The sequence below is a fragment of the Apteryx mantelli genome, chromosome Z (genome assembly GCF_036417845.1).
Source record: "Apteryx mantelli isolate bAptMan1 chromosome Z, bAptMan1.hap1, whole genome shotgun sequence".
NCBI classification, from domain to species: Eukaryota; Metazoa; Chordata; class Aves; order Apterygiformes; family Apterygidae; genus Apteryx; species Apteryx mantelli.
Genome location: NC_090020.1, coordinates 75798691 through 75820172, shown reverse-complemented (window position 1 = coordinate 75820172; position 21482 = coordinate 75798691). Strand labels below are relative to the sequence as shown.

The 21482-nt window shown below is 60.9% G+C and overlaps 1 protein-coding gene across 1 annotated transcript; it reads right to left on the bottom strand.

The window, feature by feature from the left end:
* Positions 1 to 13905: 13905 nt before the first annotated feature.
* TMEM8B (transmembrane protein 8B) lies at positions 13906 to 19165 on the bottom strand. The gene is made up of 10 exons (XM_067315617.1): positions 19060 to 19165; positions 18604 to 18863; positions 17956 to 18311; positions 17486 to 17582; positions 17078 to 17201; positions 15478 to 15620; positions 15093 to 15271; positions 14860 to 15006; positions 14631 to 14747; positions 13906 to 14384 (listed from the first exon to the last, which is right to left on the bottom strand). Exons 1-10 carry the CDS (start codon positions 19089 to 19091, stop codon positions 14049 to 14051), a joined length of 1791 nt encoding a protein of 596 aa, XP_067171718.1. The 5' UTR covers positions 19092 to 19165; the 3' UTR covers positions 13906 to 14048.
* Positions 19166 to 21482: the final 2317 nt, after the last annotated feature.

Sequence of the window (21482 nt, the reverse complement as noted above, 5' to 3'; positions counted from 1 at the left end):
GCACACACCAGCGGGCCAGACCAGTCCATATACCCCATGCAAGGGGCATAAGCCAGCAGGACTGCACTGGGGCTGTGCCTCTGGGGTCTGCCCCCTCACTTGGGCACAGGGAGGGGGGTACGGGGGTGGTTGGAGGGAGGGGGAAGCAGAGGGAAGGGAATGAGAGGGGGTGCAATGCCGAGCGTGCAAGGAGCAGAGGGGCACGGCTGGCGTGGGCAGAGGGAAGGGGCAGTGAGGGGAAGGGGAGAGCAGTGGGAGCCGGGTGCAAGGGGCAGAGGCAGTGAGGAGGAGCATGGGGAGGGGGTGCCATGGAGGGAGGGACAGCAGGGGGCTGGGTGCAGTGCGGAGGGGTGTGAGGGTGTTGGTTACAGTGCAGAGGGGTGAGGGGGGGTTAGGCAGTGGGGGCTGCATGCAAAGGAGCCGACAGTGGAGGTGAGCAGTGCGGGGGGGTGCAATGGGGGTCAAGTGCAGTGGGAGGGTGCACTGGGTTTGGGGTGCGGTAGGAGGCCGGATGCAGAGGAGGGTGCAGAGGGGAGCAGGGTGCAGTAGGGAAGCCGTCGGGGGGGGGGGTGCAGCATGGGGGCAGTGGCGGGGGCAGCGTGCAGTACCGGGGTGCAGCAGCGAGCGCATTGGAGCGCAGAGGGGCGCAGCGGGGAGGTGCAGCGAGGGGCAGCAGTAGGGAGTGCGCTGGAACGCAGCGGGGGAGCAGTGGGGGCGGCACTGGGGCTGCAGCGGGGTGCACCGGCGTTGCAGACAGGGGTGCAGTGGGGCTGCAGTGGGGGCTGGAGATCGGAGGTGCAGTGCGGTGCCGGGGTGGCTTTGGGCGTGCGGGGAGACAGCAGGGTGCAGCCCTGTCCCTGCCTGGGCCGGGCCGGAGTGACAGCTCGGCAGCCAATAGGAGGGGCGAGGGGGAGGGGCGATGAGGAGGCGGGGCCATAGTGAGGCCCACCCCATGAGAGGGGGCGTGGCTGAGGGGCGCTCTCACCCAATCGGAGGGGGCGAGGCTGAGGCAGCGCAGTGCAACCAATCAGACAGCGGGGCGGTGGGAGGGCAGGGGGCTCCCGGTGACGTCAGGGGAGGGGGATTCCCCGGAGAGGGGAGGGGCCCGGAGCCCCCCAGCGCGGGGGGGGGGGGGCGGTACCAGGCACCAGGCACCGGGCAGAGCTGCCCGGCCCTGCAGCCCCCGGGCCGTGGGGGGACAGGGCCCCCTCCCCCACTGCTGCTCTGCCCCCCTCCCCCCCCCAGCATGGGTGGCCTCCCCCTTAGTGCAAGGGCTGCCCCCTCCCCAGCGCAGGGGCTGAGCCTGCCCCCCAGCAGTGGGGGTTGCCCCCCAGTGTAGGGGGTGGGCTCCTTGCTAGGGGCTGTACCTCCCCCCAGGCACCCACACACTGCACCCCGTGCCGTGTTCCCTTCCCGTACCCCCAAGCGCACAGCACACAACACAGCCTGGGGGGTGCCTATGTGTGCCCCCCCCGTCCCCCGGCTTGTGCGCAAAGGGGCAGCGGGTGCAGGACTGGGCTCCTGCCCCTGTCTCTCTGCTGCTCCTGCGTGCACCTGCATGCACGCGCCCTGCGAGCATCCCACCCACGGGGGAGTCTCAGCTCACAGCCTGCAGGAGCAGCCTGCAAGGGGAACCAGGGCCTGCAGCGAGGCGTAACTGCGGAGGAGCGCTGCTCGGGGAGGACTCGAGATAGCCGTAGGATTGTGTGTTCCTGGGGGTGTCAGACTGAAACAATCCCCGTGCCTGGCAAGGTCCCTCAGGCTCCAGCAACCAGCAATTAGCCTAGGCTGTAGGCTGGCATTAGCCGTCAGGAGAGCAATGGACTAGCCTGGAGGGAAGCCAGACTCATTTTAGGGCACAACAAGGCCTTCTCCAGGCTGGAAATGGAGGCAAAAGCACCAGCAAATCTCAGCAGGATTTCAATGCTGCCGTCTAGTGGTTTAGAGATCGCTCCTGCTCCACGGCCAGACGCTGAAGATGATGTACAGCTCTTTTCCCTTGCTTCTGGGCAATAACATGCAATAAGGGAGCCAAGGCATGGCAAGTGCCCTCCCCATGGCCTTCCTGCACCGAAACAGCCGTACAACCCCCCGTGAGGCCGGAGCAGTCCCCTGGGGGGCAGGATGCCTCGGAGAGGATTTCTCCCCAGCTCTATCCTGCTGTGAAACAGGTCAAATCTGTACCACTTTCCAGTCCTCTCCTTCCTGCACAGCCTGTCCCAGCCCAGGGTCGGGGTGAAACCCTAGGTTTAGTGGCAAGAGAAGCTGAAATAATAAAATGTCTTTACCTGCTAGTGTAGCGAGCAGGAACCCTTCTTGCTCTGCACCCTGCCTCCAGCGGTTGCAGGCGCGCCGTGCCCTGGAGACGGTGCCGGGTGCCTGCAGGAGCCTGGTCCCAGCCCCAGAAAGAAGCAGCGCCGGTGGCGCGACCCAGCCGACAGCCCGGAGAGACGCTTCGGGCTGTGTGCTTCGGCTGCTTGCTTCTGCCGCTCGGTCCTGCAGCTTCCCCACCGCACCAGCAGTTCCTCTTTCCCTTCCTGCCTCAAAGGGTGCCCTACGTCCCCGCGCAGGCAGATGAGGTGCACGCGTACCCCTGGCCGTAGCTCAGCCCTGGCGGTACAGGTGAGCGAACCCTCGTGCACGACCTGGCATTGCTTCGCCACCCTGCACCCCCCCCCCCCCCCCCGGCACCGGCAGCGCGTGGCCCCCAGCAAGGCGGCTGTGCTGGCCCCAGGCCTCCCCTGTGGACGTGACTGCGCACCCCGACTCACGGCCGTGCCGCAGCTCCGGATCTCCAGGGGATCTCCCTGTCCGGAGTGTAGCTCCTTCCCAAGGCTGTGGAGGCGGCCGGCCACCCCCTGCCTAACCCCGCAGCGAGGTCAGGCTCTTTTGGACTTGTGGACTGTGCCCAGACATCGCGGCAGCGTGTGCAGGCTGTGGCCACCCCCTCCTTCACCTCGGACTAACTCTTTGCTAAAGCAGGCGCTGGAGCGAGCCCTGCGGAGCCCCATCCAAGGCATTACGCAGGGAAAAGCCTCAGGAAGGCTATGTTGAAAGCTCTGGGTGCTGCTGTTCGAAGCAGTTCCTGGTCAGCTTTCAAGTGTCACAAAATCCTTCTAAATGACTTTGAATGCACAAGGAGCAATTTAGCATGGAGTTTCCGGCTAGCTGGGAACACAGCGTGACTCTTGCCAGTGCCTCCTGCATGGACACCCCCGCTCCTGTCACGCTTCTCCCAGTGCTAGTATTCGATATTTGCACCATGGTGTTTTCTCCCAGACCTTTATAAGCACGTGTCCCTCTGATCTTCTGTCAGAAGTGGTTTTGCAGAGTTTCTTAACTCTTTGTAGCTGGGCTAGACAGCAAAGCTGTGCCGAGCCCCAGGCCAGAAGGGAGTATTTGGCTTAGTGTTAGTGCACTGAATGTCTCATGCTGCAAAACAGCACCCAGCAGTGCCGCGTCCAACCATCCAGGTTGGACTAAGCCACAGGATGGCGTATACAGAAATATAACTCTAATAAAAAAGGTGAGCAGTGTGGGAGAGGGTATCTCGGTACAAGGAGAGGAAGTTGCTTTGAATTGTATCAAGAAGTTTATTCTGACGTCAAAAAAAACCACCTAATTCACTTTTTTAATCAAACAGCTCCTCCCTTTGAAGTAGGTCCTCTTTGTGCTGTGGCTGACAGGGGCTCATAGGAGACTCTGCAGAGACGCAGACCTTCCCCTTGACAATCAGTAATTTTTCTCATGCAATTGGTCTCAACAGTCCAGATCACAGCAGACAGGATGAGACAAGGAGAAAAAATTCAGGGATGGATTTTATCAGGGCCACAGAGCAGGCATGGCAAAGACCAGGCAGAGCAAAGAGATGCGAGATAGCAGGGATCCACAGTCAGAGGGACCAGAGGGCCATGGCATGGCTCAAGAGATTTGCAAGCTCGGTTCATCTTGAATGACTTTTCTTCTAAAAGAGAAGCCTTACTTGCAGCTGGAAACCACTTTATCTCAGAGGGGAGGAAACAGCTGCAGATCAGTCTGTCTGTGTCTCGTGCACAGCCACGAGCTCCGGGGCTGATCTCTGCAACTGGCATTTCCCCGGGCGCTGAGAGATGCCCCCAGGCTGCCGCTGGCTCCTTGGCACAAACCCAGCCTGTTCTCTGGGCCTCTCGCTTCGAGCTGCCCGGGTCTGGCGGAGGTCGCACGCAGGTCCAGCCTCCGGCTCGCCAAAATCCTCCCCAGAGCGGCGTCTCCTCGTGCAGGCAGCGCACGGCAGAGAGCTGCAGGGCTCTCCTGAGAGGCAGCGCTCAGCACAGAGCAACCGAGCTGCCTTCGAACCCACGGGGCCCGGGATATGGTCCGGGGGAGTTTTTTGAAACAAGCCCTGTGCTTGGGCACACCAGGGATTTTCTGATTGAGTTTCATTTGAACGCAGGGCACAGGCCACCTCTCAGCGTCCGGAGTCTCTCCGTGCGCCTGCGCTCAGTCACCTCACCAGCCTGGGGCTTTGCATGTGGCCTTGCAGGTCTGGGATGGAGATGCCCAAAATGCCCCGGGGCTTTTCCTTTCCTGCCTTCGGGAAAACAGCACGGTTTGGACCCAGCAGGGCTTGCTGAGGCAACCACCACCGGCTTGCAGGCTCTGCTGCCTTCCTCGCTAGCGCTGCTGGGGAGCCATGGGGAGCTGGACGCTGCGCAGCGGCCAAGGGAGCGCACGGTGCGCTCCGGCTTTGGGAGCAGCCCAGGCACGTGCTCCTGGGGGTCCCTCGAGAGGAGCTGGGCGTGCTCCAGCCCTCCTGGATACGGAGGAAGCCTCCAGCTTGGATTATTCATCTTTCCCAGAGGAGACAGCTTCATTAGTTAATTAGTACAACTGTTCTCCTGGGCTTGTCTGGGATTTGCCTCTGTGCTGGCAGGAGTTTTTGCTGACTCCAGGCGGGCCCTGGAGCAAAGCTCCAGGAGAGGACCTGGCTCTGGTTATAGTTTTTTGTGCCCAGGACGCAGCTGTCTCCCTGCCTGCGCTCAGGAGCAGCCACTGCACCTTTCCCCAGCACGGGTGATAGCACAGCCCCTTTTCTGGCAGAGCCCAGGTCTCATCATACCCTTTCAGCAGGCAATATTGCTGCACCCACGTCTCCTAAGGCCTTTCCTGCCATTGCAGCTGTGCTTATTATGTAACAGCAGTGATTTGCAGCAATCAGCCAAGATGCTGCTTGCTGCAAATTTGGGACGATGGAACAGCTTTCCAGATCTGGCCGGTGTATGGTCCAGTACGTTTCTGCTTAATCGGAAATCTCTAGATTGCAATTGCTTGGAGTCAATGTGATTTTAGCCAAAATGGTCTTCCTAGAAATCTAGAGTCCTGGTTTTGAGCGCTTGGAGGTGGTGAAGTGTCTTTATATCAAGTATGAATAAACTGCAATATTCCCTTTGGTGTAGGCACCACTTACATTCAAAAAGAAAGATTCAATGTGATTTCTTTAATACAGCTTCCACTGAGAGCAGTGTTCATACATAACATATTGCTTAGCACTTGGTTTTCTCAAGGGAAATTTTAGTGGTGATATTTGAGTGGGGAAATGTTTTTTATGAGAAAACTTTAATCTGCAATCCATAAAGGGAACAGTGGCTTTGCATCCCATGGAAAATGTTCTCAGCCTCCACTAACATGGTTTTATCTTCCTCTGCAGGCTTGCTTCTTAAGATAAATTTATCCAGGATCGCATTTTGTGTAACAGTTTGATTTTTGTTGGTGTGAGGTTGATTTCTCATGAGGGTAACTGCCTTAATTTCCTACCACTTGACAACGACCGCAGCTGCACTTTGTGCTTGTAGACTTTGTTCTCGCAATCACAACCTGCATGAGCTCCTCTCCCGGCTCTCCAGCAGGGAAGTGCTGAGGCTGCTCCTTAGCCCCGGCGTCCCCCTCGGTCTACATACAGGCCCTGGCCATCCTGACTGTCACCACACCATCCCTCCCCTTCCCTGCAATCTGGGGTGTCCCTGGAGCCCCCCAACCCCATCGGGGTGCAACCCTCAGCGTCCTGCTGGGTGAAATCTGGCCTCTTCTGGGCTGGCTTTGCTGCCCGGGGAGCAGCCGAGCTGTCACGGGAGCCCTCCTCGGTGAGCCATGGCGGGTTATCTTCACCGCCCGTGATGTCCTTCCCCCTCCGGTCACCCATGGGCCCCACCAGAGCGTTTTTGCTTCAGCTATGTTTGCAAGCTGGCTTCTCTGCAATTTTATGCTGTTGCCACGACCTTCCTCAAAGTCTTTTTTGGTTTGTTTTGCTCTGGTTTCACGTGTAGCTTGCTGGAGTTCATCCTCTTTCCCATCTTCTTCATTTTGACGCAGCATCCCCTCCTTGAGGAATGCCCTTTCCCGTCTAATCGCCTGCTCTACTCTGCTCTTTGGCCATGCTGGCTGGGTGCTGACCGTGGAAATCTTGTTAAAGGATGCGTTCATTTACTGGAAGTCTCCAGCATGCTGTTCTGAGCAATTCTCATGCTGTCTGCAAGCAGTCTGCCCTCCTGGCTAGTCTATTAATTTCTTTTAGCAAGCTCCCTGATTTTTATGCAGTTCCCTTGATGAAGCTAAGCACAACTCAAGTGGCTTTTCCGTTCGACAGAGCAGCTCTTCAACAACCCTCGTCCAAATTGCTGGGGATGAAGTCTTGAGTTCTGCCCCCACTGTGGGCTCCCCAACCAGCCGCTCCAATAAATGCAGTTACCAAAAGCTAAAAATCACAGTGTACCTGAGTGGCATTTGCCCAGTCTGCCAGGGGACAGTGAGACTCCCCCACTGCTGTAGCTTCCCTCCACCCAGCCGCTCTGGTCCCCCCAGCAGGCGATCATGGCAGCTGCTGTTAGTCGCCTGGGCCATGACATAGCCCCCCTGCTCCTGTTTCAGGGCCGGGGGCTGCCTTTGCAGTGCTCTGGTCCCTGTGGACATGGATGATCTGGATAACCCATCCTGCTCAGCTCTGTCCCAGTTGCACCACAAAGGGACCCATGGCGTGGTGCTGCCTGGAGTGCAGGAACCAGGAGAGACACCCCATGGTGGCAGCAATGCTGGAACGCGTGCTGAGGCTGGGCTTGCTGCATCTTTAGCTGTCCCCCACCTCCGTGCCTGGAGCTGCCTGGCTCTTGGCAAGGTCCTGTTTGCCCTGGCTCTGTCCTCACTCCAGGGAGAACATCGAGTGCTTGAGGGGCACAGCTGTACCCTCACGTGCTGCCCCCTCATATCATGCCTGTGCCACATCTCCCCTGCACCCACCGACTGCTTCTGCACCACCTTGCCTGCCCAGCTACACTCCGGTCTGCTTCTGCACTCGATTTTCTGCCTTTTCCATTCCCATGCCCAGCCCCCAGCTCACCTCCTCATTCCCCAGCCAAGCCCCCATGCCAGCGTGCCCTTGCCCAGCAACCTGCACACCGGGGCTGAAGCTTTGAGGTGTCCCTGAAACAGGACATGGGCTGGGGATGGCAGTGGGAGGGTGAGACGCAGGACTAGGTAATGGGAGAGAAGGAGGGGTGAGAAAGCAGGGTCTGGATGGGTTGCACTGGGGGAAACTGGGACCCTCTGCAAGCTCAGAGCTGCTCCCCCAGGGCTGGTGACAGCGGGGTCACTGTCTGCGTGGCTGAGGGATGGCCAGGGGCAGAGCAGGGCAGGCAGCTCCCAGGCCTGCGGTCTGCGCAGCGGTGCCAAACGTGGGTGATGGATGGGTCTGAGCAGGCAGGGAGGTCAAGGCTTGCTACTGTGATGAGAAAATCATCGAGTGGCTGCAGGGTGCGCTGGGCAAATTGTGAAAGAAGAGAGCAGCTGGGACATTCTCCGAGCCTTTTATCATCCTCCGAGTGGGCCGGTGACAGCCATGCCTGGCCGGGGAGCAAGCTCCAGCTGCTCACCAGCACTTAGGTTGACTAGATGGCCCGAGGCAGTGGAAAGACCTGGACTTGCTGGGATCCCAGCACCAGAACGAGTAGTAGGAGATGTGAGGACCTCCTGGGCCACAGTGGGGTCTCTGCTGCCCCATGCTCCTTGCCAGAGGGGTCTGTGAGGAACTGGAAAGCAAACACTGAGGCAGGGGCAGAGCGGGGTGGCACATCCCACCTACAGGCCTGCCCCTGCACCCATGCAGAGGTAACCGTGCTCCTTGGGGTCCCACCAGTGCAGTGCCCAGGCAGGGACAACCAGCCCCCAGGCAACCAAGTTGCTGGCAGCAATGGCCCTGCTGTTACCAACGTCTCACAGCCCTCCGGTTTAGCAAGAGGCACCCGGAGGGACCAAAACGCTGTCACCCAAGGCTGTCCGGCTGCCAGGAGAGAGGCGGCAGCTCTGGAGAATGCCACATACCCCAGGTATGCCCTGCAAGAGGAGGATTCTCACAGGTCCTGATGTCTTCCTGCTCCTTCCACAAGGCCTGAAGCACTTCTGTGTGCCAGGGATGTCTCAGCAGGGTCCTTTTCAGGTGCTGCACAAGTCCTGGGTACCCCAGGGCAGGGACACCTCTTGCTGCTTCCAACCCTGTGCAGGACTGCCTTGCACTCTAGGATGCCTCAGAAAATCTGATTTGGGGATCAGCACCCAGCAGGACCTGGGAACAGGGCTCTTCTGCTCCCCACAGTGACACCGAGCCCTCTCTTGCCCTGTAGCTCCATCACTGCTTCCTACTAGCTTAGATGTCAGCTGGGACCTCTTGCCAGCCTCTGCCAGCTGCTGTCCCCATGGGCACGCGTGGGCAGGGCGAGGAGGAGGGACGGGTCCTGCCTCTGTGCACACAGCCTGCTGCAGGGCTCAACAATTCAGGCCGGGTACATCAAAGTTGCATGGTTGCCGTCTGCAATGACAGACTGCGTCAGTCCCACTGTCTGGCGATCCTGGCCTGGCAGACAGGGACAGGCAGTGGTGGCAGAGCCCAGAGGAGGCCCTGAAGGGAGGGCAGGCTGGGGACAGTCGGCTGGAGCATCCCTGCAGCGGAGCAGGTGGTTTGGGGGCAGGGCAGCGAGGACGAGAAGAGGTTTTTGGGGGGAGCCTAGACCCTGCCTCAGGACACCCGTTTTGAGGGAGAGCTGCCCTGGGTGGTGCCTCCATGCCCTGCTCTTGCCTCCTAGGTGCTGGGCTCCCCTTGCAGGCAGATGCTGAAGTCCTTCCCAGCAGGATCTCTTCCCACCTGCCTGCAGTCCCTGGTCCCTACGGGGCTCGGACCCTCCATCCTTCGCCAGTGCAGGAAGAGGCAAAGCTCCTCAACGGTGAACTTCAGGGACAGGCTGTTTGGGGAACGGGTTGCCATGGGGATGTCAGATGTACCTGGTTGTTATAGAGACACCGTTGCCATGGTTACGAGGTTGCTATGCCTGGGAGAGGCAGGGATGGAGTATCCAGAAGGCTGTTTGCCGTGGTGGGGGCGGGGGATAGGAGTCACGGGGACCCAACTGGCTGAGAGCCCAGCCTTCGCTCAGAGTCACCTGGGAGAGCACCCTCGCAGACCTGAGATGTGGTGGCGGGACCGGAGACCTGGGGAGACGTGCTGGTGAGGCTCACGCATCCTTCTGGGACAGATGAGCCATTGCTCCTGGGGGGAGCCACAGAGGAGGGCTACAGACTGACCCGAGGAGGGCAACGGGGCCCTGGGGCACGTTCCCACCAGGGCTTGATGGGAGACACAGAGCCACCTACCCTGGGCTGGGCCACCTGTGGGAGAGAGTGCTCTGGGCTCCTACCTTCACCCTCAGGGCATGCACTGAATATGGTGATGTGCCTGATGTCAGGGGCCACACTGCAAGGCCGGCTTGGGCACATCCTGCTCTTAAAACCCTGCAAAGCACCTCTCCACAGGGTTGCTGCCTGCAAGATGTCTCTGGTCCTGCAAGGATGTGTTTGTGCCCCACAGGGCTAGCAGGGAAGCAGGGAGGGGTGATTCCTGGCTCCCAGCGGCACAGCGCTGTGCTGCCCAGGGAAGGAGACATGCCGCTGTGAGGGGGACCAGGGTCCCTGGCTGGGCTCGTGCAGAGTGCTTGGATCTTCCCCATGCTCCCTGGCCGAACTCCCTTCCTCGGAGCCCGCTCAGCCGCTAAGCCTGTCCTTGAGATGAAAAATGGAATTGCAGGTTTAATTAAAATGAGAGCAAGAGCCGAGCTGCCTCAGCAACGGCTGAGAGAAGCCGAAGCCAAGCAAGGCCTGTGCATGGCTCCTTAAGGCTTCACCGGGCTCTTCCACCAGAGCACAGCTCCCCAGTGGGGTGGCTGGTGCAGGGCAGCCCACGGGTACATCCTGCGTGGCGCCTGGCAGCCCTGGGAGAGCTGACCCTGCTGCCGTGCAGGGTGCTCTGCTCCCTACGGCTCTGTGCCAGGCCCCAGAAGCTGTCCTGATCCCCAGACCAGGCAGCATGTATGCTGCCCCTATCTGTGCCCAAACCGCTCTGTTTCAGCTCCCAAGAGCAGCCCAGTGCTGGGCGCTTGCAGCATGTTAGGACCTCAGGAGGTGCTGTGTGCTCCCAGCAGAGCATCCTCTTGCCTGGTACTTCACATGATCATGAGATAACTCATGGACATCATGTGCCAGATTGGCTGCCAGGACCTCTCCAGGCTGCTGGGACAGCAGCAGGGCACGCTTGTGCCACCCCACGCCTGCTGTGGGGCAGGCCTCGGGCTTCGCAGCTGGCTGCAATGGGAACATGCTACCACAGCCACACTTCTTGCCTGGTGCTCTCCAGGATCTGTTATTGCAGGGTCTGCACTAACATGCCAGCCAAGGTTTTGTGCTTCACAGCCTCAGTGGTGGGCTGCGGGGGCAGGGGAAGGGGTAAGGATGCTGTGTGGAGCACTGACCGCACCACAAAAACAGGGTGCTTGGGTGCGGGACCACACACTGGGCTGGTGAGTCGCGCGGGGGCGGCCAGGCCCTGTGCTCGGAGTGCACCGCGCTTGAGCGTGTTGTTCACGTAGAGGCTGTTTTGAAAGCTGAGCTCCTCATCCTCTGGGGGCTGCTACTGCCAAGGAGATGCAATTGGACTTGGTGAAGTGAGCAACGTTTTTAATTAAAAATTAATCCTTAATCGGTGGCCTGGATGGACCAGACACGGCATTTTGCATGGCAGAGGAAGGGCTGGAGGGTGATCTCACTGTGAGGGGGAGGCACGGGGGAGGCGGTGGGTGCAGACACTCTGTCTGGCCTTGAGCTCCCTGGGCGCAGTGACAAGGGGCAAGAACAGACCCTGCCACTGTCCTGGCCATGCAGAGCTGCCCAGCATGACTCCGTGTTGGGGCTCATTCCCCACAGCCATTTCACACTTGGCAGCTGCTGCTTTGAACCAGCGCTCCCCCAGCTGCAGGGCTTTGCCATGCCGGGGAGCCTGGGCCCGGTCTGCTCAAGCTATGCATGGGGACGCCTGGAGCAAGGCTCGAGCCTGCCATAGCTGCTGTGGGCACAGAGCTCTGGGCTCCCAAACCCTGGGCACAGGCTGAAGGGCAGGATCGCGGCTGGTGGCCGCAGGGAAGGGACGCAGGCAGCCCCTGGCAAGCCTGGGGGTGGGCGATACAAGCCAGACCCCTGTCATCAGAGAGCCGGGCAGAGGACGAGGCACAGCAGGGACCCAGGGCAGGAGGCACCAGTCTGAGGCAGATGCTTGTGGGAGGCTGCAGTCCTCACCAGGTCAGCCCTCCTGCTGCTCCGGCCGTTCCCATACTCGCTGTCCCCACCGCCGCCTGCCCCCCGGTTCCCTGAGCCAGCTCCACTCTGGCCAGCTGGGGCCCAGCTCCCAAGCAGCAGGTTTAATTAGATTGCAATCCTATTACAGAGCTGCCTGCCCGCCTGCGGTTGCTAATCCTGTTAGGCATCCAGTAAATCTCCTTGCGTTGGGCTCTCTCCCTGGGGGTACGGGGAGGGGGGCAGCTGGCGGACGGCTCTGCTGAGTCAGGAGGTGAGCGTTGGGGTGCAGAGCCTTGCCAGGGGTGGGCAGGAGCTGGACTGACCCCAGAAAGTCCCTGTGGGGTTGGGAAGAGCCCAGGGGTTCATGGTGATCCAAGAGGGGACCAGGCGGGTGGGGGAAGTCTGTGTGTGTGTGTGTGTGTGTGTGTGTGTGTGTGTGTGTGTGCTGGGGCCCTTCCCAGCTGGGGCGTGGGGTAAACCTGCCCTCTGCAGCGCGTGGTCCCTCATGGGCTGGTCCCCAGGGTGCTGGGCCCTGCGGAGTAGGGGCTCTTTGGGCACATCTGTCTCTGCAGAGCTTTCTGCCTCCCCAGCCACACTGCCTCGCCTCGAGGACTGGCCCAATTCCTGCCGGGCAGGGCCTGTGTGCAAGCCATGCTGCAGCAGCACAAACAGGAGACCTGTGTTTGTGGTTCCTCAGCCCTGCTGGTGCTGGCCATGGCCCTGCACCAGGTGATATCCAGGGGCTCTGCGCAGGCTTCCAGTGCTCAGGCACATGAGGCCAGTGGTGCTAAGCAAGCAGAGGTGCAGAAGCAGGGTGGAGATGCCCCATCCCTGAGCCATGTGCAGAGCACAGGCATTTACCACTATGTCATGGTCTTCACCAGCTCTGGCCAGTGCTGTGTTCATGGGCCTGACCACGAGGGGGGCAAGGAGCAAGGACTGAGACAGGGTTGCCCCTAACTGACTGGGGTCCACCCGCATACCAAGGGGCTTGGTGAGCATGGGGAGGAGAGAGAGACAGTGAGCTAGGAGGTCAGAGCACCTGGTCACCCACCTCTCAACAGCCACCTTGCTCCGTGCCGAAGCCTCATCAGACCTGCACCAGGATTGGCCCCAGACCAGCAGAGCAGGAGCTCTTCCCCCCGGCCCTGCAGGATGCACACCCGGACCTGCAGAGCCTCCAGACCGCACAGATGAGCAGCAGCCAGCAGTACGGCCCACTGCCTCTCAAACAGGCTCCTTCAGCTCCAGGCTCCTGACCCTCACAAGGGGCGCTGTGCTGGGCAATGTGATGGTGCCTCCAGGACCGGCCTGCTGTCCTGGATCTGCCCTGGGGTGCTGAGCTTGGGGGCAGAGGGCTGGATGGTGGGGCTGGTGTGGTCAGAGGCAGCACCGTGTCCCTGGCCATGTCCCTGGCAGTCATTAAGGAGGTGTTCCAAGCACAGCCATGGCCAGAGGCACTGGAAAGCCCACTGATACGGCTGTGTGCACCCCAGGGTGCCAGTCCAGGGGGGCCCTTGGGTCTGGCAGGCAAGGATGGAAGGTGGGAGCCCTACCTGCCAGCCCGGAGATGCTGTTAGCACCACAGGGCCAAGTCGCATGGGCAACAGCCATGCCTTCTGCCTTCTGCTGGCTGGAGAGGCTGGGAGCTCTGCTGAGCCCCTGCACCCCGGCAAGGCGCTGAGCTAGAGCCAAACCCTGTGTCTGTTCTCCACCGCTGCAGGCAGCTCGGTGCCTTCCTGGCACAAGGCGGCTGTGGCATGGTTGTGCCGCATCCCTGGGCTGCGAGGGCCATCCCGTAGCAGCACGGAGGGATGATGCCCCAGTCTGGCCTGCGAACAACTCTCACTGGTCCAAGCCCCAGAGAGACACAGCCCAGAGAGCCCCAACCTGAGCCCTGGTGCCGAGGGACCAGAGTGGAGCCCGCAGCCCATGGATCACCTTCCTCTGTCCCTACCAGACCAGGTCCCCAATGCCCACAGGGCTCTGCCAGCCTCAGTGGCCTGGAGAAGACTTGAGCATGGCCAGGCGGGCACCCTGGCCAGCCCGGCCTGGGCTGCTCCGGCGGTCCCCAGCCCCAGCTCAGCCTCAAGCCCCCCAGGCTCGCACCAGACTGAGCCACAGCAACTCCCAGAAACAAGTTCAGCCAGGCTGTAATTGCAATAACATGGTGGCACTGGCGGCTCTGCGCCCACCCGGAGGGTCCTGGTGCTCCCAGGATGGGCACCGTGGCTGCGCCCGGCCGAGGTGCCAACAGCACTCATCCTGCCTGATATCAGGAGCACCGGGCAAAGCCCACGTGGGAAGAGAGCAGCTTCCTGGCCCCACAGGGCTGCTGTCTGTGGCTCTGACTGGAGGCGCCTGGCACTGCTCACCAGCCAGAGGAGTCCGGAGTGCCAGTGGCATCAGCTGGTGCAAATGCTGTTGATGGAGGCCACGGCAGGGTCAACCAAGCCCAGCTCCTCCTGTTCGTTGACGCAGAGCTGGTAGCCGCAGCCCTTGCGGCGGGGCAGCGGCCCCAGGCGCCCACTGGGCTTGGAGCGGGGTGGCAGCAGGAAGCCCACGCTGCCGGCGATGAGCAGGTGCCAGATGCTGTGGATGTAGAAGTAGTTCTCCTCCGTCTCCACGAAGGCGTAGAGCAGCACGGCAGCAGCGGCGATCAGCGCCCCGGGGCACAGGTAGAAAGCCCAGCGCTTCCAGGTCGGAGGGTAGCAGTGACGGCGCCGGATGGTGCGAGCCGTCTGCGGCGGGGGAGAGTGGGGCTGTGAGCGCCGGGGAGCAGGGCGCACTGGCATGGCCCCTCCGCGACTGTGCCGTGTCCCGTGGGGATGAGACGGGGAGGGTTGTTCGCCAGGGGAAGGATGAAGGCAGCCCGGGGCAGCGGAGGTGAGTGGGTGCAGGCGGAGCTGGCTGGCTGGGCAGCGATGGGGACACAGAGGAATGGGGCAGGGGGCAGCCTGGTCCCAAAAGGGCACCGGGCTCCTTACCCAGGCGATGGCCATGATCCCTAAGGCGAAGAGGCTGGGCCCGAGGAGGTTCCAGAGCCCATGGCGGTCCATCTGCAGAGCCATGGAGAGCAGCATGGCGCCCAGCAGGTACAGCACCTGCGGCAGCAGCAGGGCGCCCGTGAGGCTGGGCGCGCTGCCCGGCGCCAGGACCCCCCTCCCAGGCGCGCACGGCCGCCCTGCGCCCAGGTGGCCCACTCCCCACACTCGCCTGCTTGACCACAGGCTGGAGCCGGGCCATGGCAATGACGGTGACCCAGACGGACATGAGGGAGCCCAGGAAGTCGCAGAACTGCAGCACGTCGTACTCCATGATGCAGAAGACCACAATGCCCGGCTGGTCGCAGGCGTGGTAGAACTGAGTAGGGGGGAGAAGGGATGAGGGCTGCCCCGCATCACCCCAGCCCCTCACGTGTCCTGGGGCTGCCCCCACCCCACACTCACGGTAGAGAAGAACATAGTGAAGATGTACACAGCGGCTTCCAGGAGGTAGTGGCTGCGAACAGCGATGGCCACGGGAGGCACGAACATGACATTGCTGAGGCACAGCAGCAGCGTGGAGAGGAGCTGGAAGCCGTAGGAGAAGGCCTCAGCATTGTCTGTGCAACCCCAGCCATTCCAGCCTGCGGGCGGGGGAGAGCCACTGTCACCCTTGCAGCACCCCAGCAGAGCTCACAGGCATGGGGGAGGGAGCAGAGAAGCCCCTTTCCAGCACCCTGCAGAGGCCGTGTCTCACCTGGGCCAGCAGCAATAGCAAGGACAGGAGGGGAGCATACTGGGGATGGCGTCTGGGTGCAGGGGGCACTGTGGGCCCCCAGGCACCTCTCACCTGCTTTGCACTCGCAGGCAGCATACAGGTAATTGTTGGTGCGCAGCAGCTTGCACTGGCCGTAGATGCCGCAGTCGTTGATGCAGGGTGAGAGGTAGGCGCGCAGGTACACCTCAGCCGTCACGTTGGTGCAGGGCTCAAACCTGCCGCACAGGAGCATGGGGTCAGCGCTCAGCCCATCTGCACTTCGAGCGAAACAGCCTGCCCTGTGCGCTTCAAACCCTTAAATAGCTCCCACCTCCACCAAAGGCACCCGCAGCTCTGCTACAGTCGGTGCAGCACCCAGACTTTGCTGGCCAGGGGAGACACAGGGCTCAGTGAGCACAGAAATGAGCTGGTCTAGTGCTTGATAGGGCACCTCGGACCTGGTCCTCAAGGATCTTTGCAATGCAATTGTCTGTGCCAGGCTGGACAAGCAGATGGGAATGCAGCTGTGGTTAGACCCACTTTGCCTTTAGCGACACACTCAGCTGGCTCTGATTTTGTCTGGATTTTGCTGTGCAAACAATGCCCTGCAAAGCCTCTTTTTGACTGCATCAGGGAAGGACTGAGTGCAACTGGCAGCCTAAAGTGAACTAGAAACATAGCTGAAGAGGTGGAGTGTGCACACCACCCCCGCCACCACTCACCTCCCACGCACACAGCTCCATGCATGCACCCCCGCCGCCCCCCTACACACACACCCAGCACATGTGCAGCCTCCAGCGAGCAGGAACACAGGCATGCACATGTCTGGGCAGCCCACACCTAGCACTGTCTGTATGCACACATGAACACAAACATGTACGTAGCGTTGTCTGCACACATACACACAGCGCCATCTGCATGTGTCTGTTGTTCATGTATGTGCTCACACAGCCAAATTTGCACACACATGCATGAAGGACACATGCAGCCCCATCTGTGTGCACATATTCAAACATGCAAAAAGAACCATCTACATGCATGACCCAAACACACACACAGCCCTGTATGCATGCGTGCACCTGAACACGCACACTGCACCATCTGCATGGTGCACAGCCTCACATGGACACTCGCATGCACAGACACATGCATGCAAGAGCCTCTCTCCTCCCCAGGGCTCTCAGCCAGACACACAGGCCAGGAACAGAGCTGCAGAGACTGGACCAGTCCCTGGAGTTGCTGAGCAGAGCAGGGGCACAGCAGCCTGGCCAGGGCTCCCCCTTGTCCCCCCAGACATGCAGCCAGGCCCTGTCCTTGCAGTGACAGCCCAGTCCCCCCCCCCCCCCCCGGCGTGGGGATGGGTACGGATGGGTACAGATGGGCACTGCCGCAGAGACGGGCAGGCACCAACAGATGCACAGTGCTCGCATACTGACAGGCGCTTCCTAGCAGAGAGACACAGGCTTCAGCCGCGGGGCCCCACAGATGGTCAGGCAGGCGCTAGCTAGAGCTGTACATGCCCACGCAGACACTCACACGCAGACACACAGCCCACAAAGCCATGTGCATGGTGACGCACAGTCGCAGAGCCATGCAGGGGCCAGGCGCACACAGGCTGGCAGCACACACAGACACGCCATGGTGGGGACAAGCCCTCTGGGCAAGAAGGCCCGGGGCACCCGGGGACTCTTACCCATGCTCCGTGGCACAGAGTGAGCGCAGACTCAGGTACCAGCTGCCCGTCTGGGGGTAGGGGATCCGCAGGCGGCTGAGGCTGGCTGTGGCGTTGACGGAGAGCAGGAACCCTGCCAGGGACTCTGCAGCCAAGGAAAGGTCTGGGTGAGCAGGGCAGGGGCAGCCCCGTCCCCTTGGTAGAGCTGTGCCGAGGCAGGGTGCCCTGTGCCAGGGTGCTATGTGGCTCTGCGGTGTCCCTGGCTCTGGGGCCAGATGCCCCAGCAGTCTCTGCCTCCTCTCACCTGCTGCGCCCAGAGGCCAGGTGTCTCTCACCAAACGCATGGGGGTGTGAACCCCACGAGCCTGCAGCAGCACCAGCCCCACGCACATAGGGCAGGACAGGCAGGCGCCACGCTGCCCACCCTACCTGTCGCGCAGGTGACCGATGTGTTGTCACCAGATGTCAGCGGGACCTCGTGGTTGAGACACCCAAACACTGTCACGTTCTCACCGCACAGGGAGCTCTGAAGGCAGAGGAAAAAACAGTCCTAAACTAGTGCTGGGGATGCCCCCTGCTCAGACAGTGCCTGGCTCACATCACATCACCTAGCAACACCCCAAACCACTGCCTGTCACCCAAAAAAACCCACCCCAAATGCAGCCCATTTTCCTGCTCTTGGAGTATCCCAGCCCCCACATCCATCACCCAAGAGCACCCCAAATCTTGTCCCCTGTCCTGCCCCACCAGTACCTCAGCCCCCATCCCATCACCCAAGAGCACCCCAAGTACAGTCCACCGCCCTGTCAGAGCCCCAGCAAGCCCCCATCTCCCATCCCGTCCCCCCCAGACTGCCCTGCCTGCCTGGCCCCATCTCGGGTGCAGCGTGGCTGCCTCACCACATTGAGCCGCAGCTCCAGGTTGAGCACCCCACCACTGTCCAGCACCGGTAGGAGGTTGATGACGAAGACAGCGGGGCGGTCGGGTGGCACTGACACGTTGGGCCCGAAGAAGATGTAGAAGTGGACGGAGAAGGTGTCCAGCTCATTGCGCAGTGTGGGGCGGACTGGCCAGCACCGTTCGCCGGCAGGCGACGCAATGGGGATGGTACTCGGGTGCTTCGTGCTGTTGGGGTCCATGGGTGGAGGGCTGTCCTCCAGTGCCAAGCCGCCCGCGGAGCCGAAGGAGTGGGGCATGTTCATGGATGCACTGGGGGGCAGGAAGGGCGGCCGGACCAGGCTGGGTCTGGAGCAGTCTGGGGGGCAGAACCATCACGCTGGGCACTGCACAGCCCCTCCAGCCCCCTGCACCCTCCACCGCCTCCCTCTTCCCTTAGCTCCTGCCTCCTCTCCCGACCCCCTGCTTGCCTACATGTATCCCAGCACCAACACCTCTCTGCACCTCCTAGTGTCCCCATCCCTGCAGAACGGGGATGAACCCTGTGTTCAGCTGGGGCCAGATCCTGCTGGCATCCCTTGCATCCCCACCAGTCTCCCAAACAGGGTTAAGATTGTGCCCCCCTCCCACCTCACCCTGCACTCCCTTACCTGTGAGCTGCACGGTGACCTGGAAGGAGATGGTGCCTGGCACCCCAGGGTGCTTCTCCACCAGCACATAGTACCAGTGCTGCCAGAAGGGCAGGTCCAGCGCCAGCTGGCACGGTGTATGCTCCCGGCAGTCCAGCGCTGTGGAGTTGTGCAGTGGGGGGGCCTTGGCCCGCACACGCAGCCAGAGCGGGCAGCCCTCCACCCCGCGGCACCGCAGCACCTCCACCAGCACGCGTGATGTGTAGCTGGGCACGAACACCCTGTGGGACGGCGGTGTCAGGCCCTACCCCTCGGTGTGGACCACCAGGGCTGGGGTCGCAAGCCTTGGCAGAGGGGGATCCATAGGGATAGGGCATCCTAAGCTCACCTGCTGATGGGCTGCACACACAACTCCCTCCCCACCTTGGGGACCCCTCCCAAGGCTGCCCCCTCTTCAGGAGACCTTCTTGCACTCACTTGTAGAGGCAGGAGCGGTTGTGGGGGGCCATGCTCTGCTCGGTGACGTACCCGGGGTACAGCACGGCAATGTTCACCAGGCGTTGTACGATGAGCTGCGGCTGGAAGAGATACTGGCACTCCTCGTAGAGCCCCTGCACCAGCAGGGCAGTCAGCATGGGGCAGGTGGGGGCCCGGCTGCACAGACCCACAAGCTCCCAGCTGCTGACCCCACACTGCAGCAAGAAGGTGGGGTGCAGTGCATCCTGGTCCCCTCCCTTTGGAGACACCCAGGACCCCCACGGGGGAGGTGATAGTCGTCCCGCCCCCCCATATGGCCCCACTTGGGGCACCTGCCCCACCTGCCCCTGGGTGCCACTAGCCTAGAAAGACAGCCTGACACAAGCAGAGTCCCATGGCAAGCCCCCACTCCCACCCCACGTTCCCCCTCAGCCCTTCACCTTGACAGAGATCTTGCCCTCATCTTTGGGCAGATGGGCAGCCAAGAACCAGTCCCCAGGCAGCGGGCTGGTGACATTGAACACCCCTGTCGTCCGGTTTGGCAAGGTCCAGGTGAGTGTCAGTGCGAAGGAGCCAGGGACAGCCGTGTCCCTGGGGAAGTGCGTGTGCAGTGGGTTAATGACAGAGGGGGCCCCTGAGCGGAAATACCTATGGGAGAGACAGCAGTTAGCAGGGCCCAGACTGGGCACTGTGGTGGGGGCAGCCTGCCTTACACGTGTGGGTCTGTCATCCAAGCAATTAGCATGCTATTAGCAAATTCAGAGACATCATGGCAAAGCCTTCTGTAAGCTGGGAACTTGCTGGAGACTGTAAGCTTACTTAGATGTATGTTCAAGTAAAAGTGCTCATGCATGAGATGCGCAGAAGAGTGGAGTCTGCAGTGGTCCTGGAAAGATGAACTAGGAGGAGCGTGCATGTATGTGTGAGTGTGCATGTTTGAATGTGTGTATGTACATATGTGCATACCTGCATGTGTGTGCGTGTATGTGCACACAGGTGTATGTACATGCATGTGTGTGTGCACGCTTATGCATTTGTGTGTATGCATATGTATGCCTGTATGAGTGTGCACGTACATGCATGAAGGCTCCTCTGTACTTGTGTGTGCATGCAGCTAAATGTGGGCATGTGTGACGATTCATGTGCAAACAAGAAGCAGAGAGGCTCCAGGGCAAGTCTGGGCAGGGGGCAGGCAGGGGCAGGCAGGGAACAGGCAAAGAACAGACAGAGGAAGGCTGCTTACTCACACGGTGATGCTGCGGTCTGGGCATTGGTCCCCGAAGGTGCCACCCTGCTCCTTGAAGGTGATGAGGTTCCAGACAGCAATGACTGTGTCCTCAGGGATGTGGAAGTGGAAGAGCTCGATGCTGGCAAAGGAGCGGAAGGGGCTGAGCTTGCGTGGTGTGCGGGTGAAGTAGTCGGTCACGAAGAGCCCATCTGCAGAGGAAACCCAGGGGGCTCTCAGAAGGGGTGGGTGTGGCACCCCTCCCAGACCTGGTCCAGCCCCATCAGGCTCTGAACATGCCCCAAATTCTGCGGCCTGGAGGCAGGAGAGACTAGGGCTGTGCCAGTTCAGTGTGTCCCCAGGGCTGATGTCAGCTGTGCCCAGCTGCGCCTCCCAGCTCTGGCACAGTTTGCATCATGCCTGGTTCAGTGTGGCCTCAAGCCCAGTGCATGGAGCTGAACTGGGCAGTTGTCCTCAGGAGCTCTAGGGAGCCCTAGGCCCTGACTGCACTGGACTCTGCTTAGGCACATCCTACCTCTCTTTCACCTCATTGTTCTCCCCAGTGAGGACCTGTTCCCTACCCTTTACTTGCGATAAAGGGCAATTCCTAATGGCTCCATCTCTGCTCCATCAGGTCAGCTCCCACTGGCTGTGGGACACACAGATCTCCCCTTCCCTGCCTGCTGAGGGGTCTCAGCACAGAGCCCGCCATAAACTGCACACAGAGTCCCATCCTGCAGACAGAACAACAAGGAGAGAGCATGGCATTTCCTGCACAGCCCCACACCTCTCCCATGGTGTGCAGAGGAAGGATGGTGCACATATGTGTGCACATATGCACACGTGGGTGCTGTCTGCATGCATGGCAAAGTGGAGGTGTGTACACCCACATGCATGGGCATGCGTGGTTGTGCACAGCACTGTTGTGTGCAAGACACTTCCTGCAAGCCTACTGTACTCACTGGTGCCACATCTCCCTGCCCTACCGTCCGACAGCTTTGGGATTCCTAGGAGCCCCAGCACCAGAGGGGCAGCCACTTCCTTGGCAGGTGGAGACAAAGGAGCTCTGATCTCCAGGCAGAAGCTGTAAGTTTACCCTGCCATTGTACATGCACACAGTGCCAACTTGGGGAGACCCATGCATTCTCCAGAGATGCACTGAGAAAGAGATGTATCTCCCACAGCCTGCTGGCAAAGG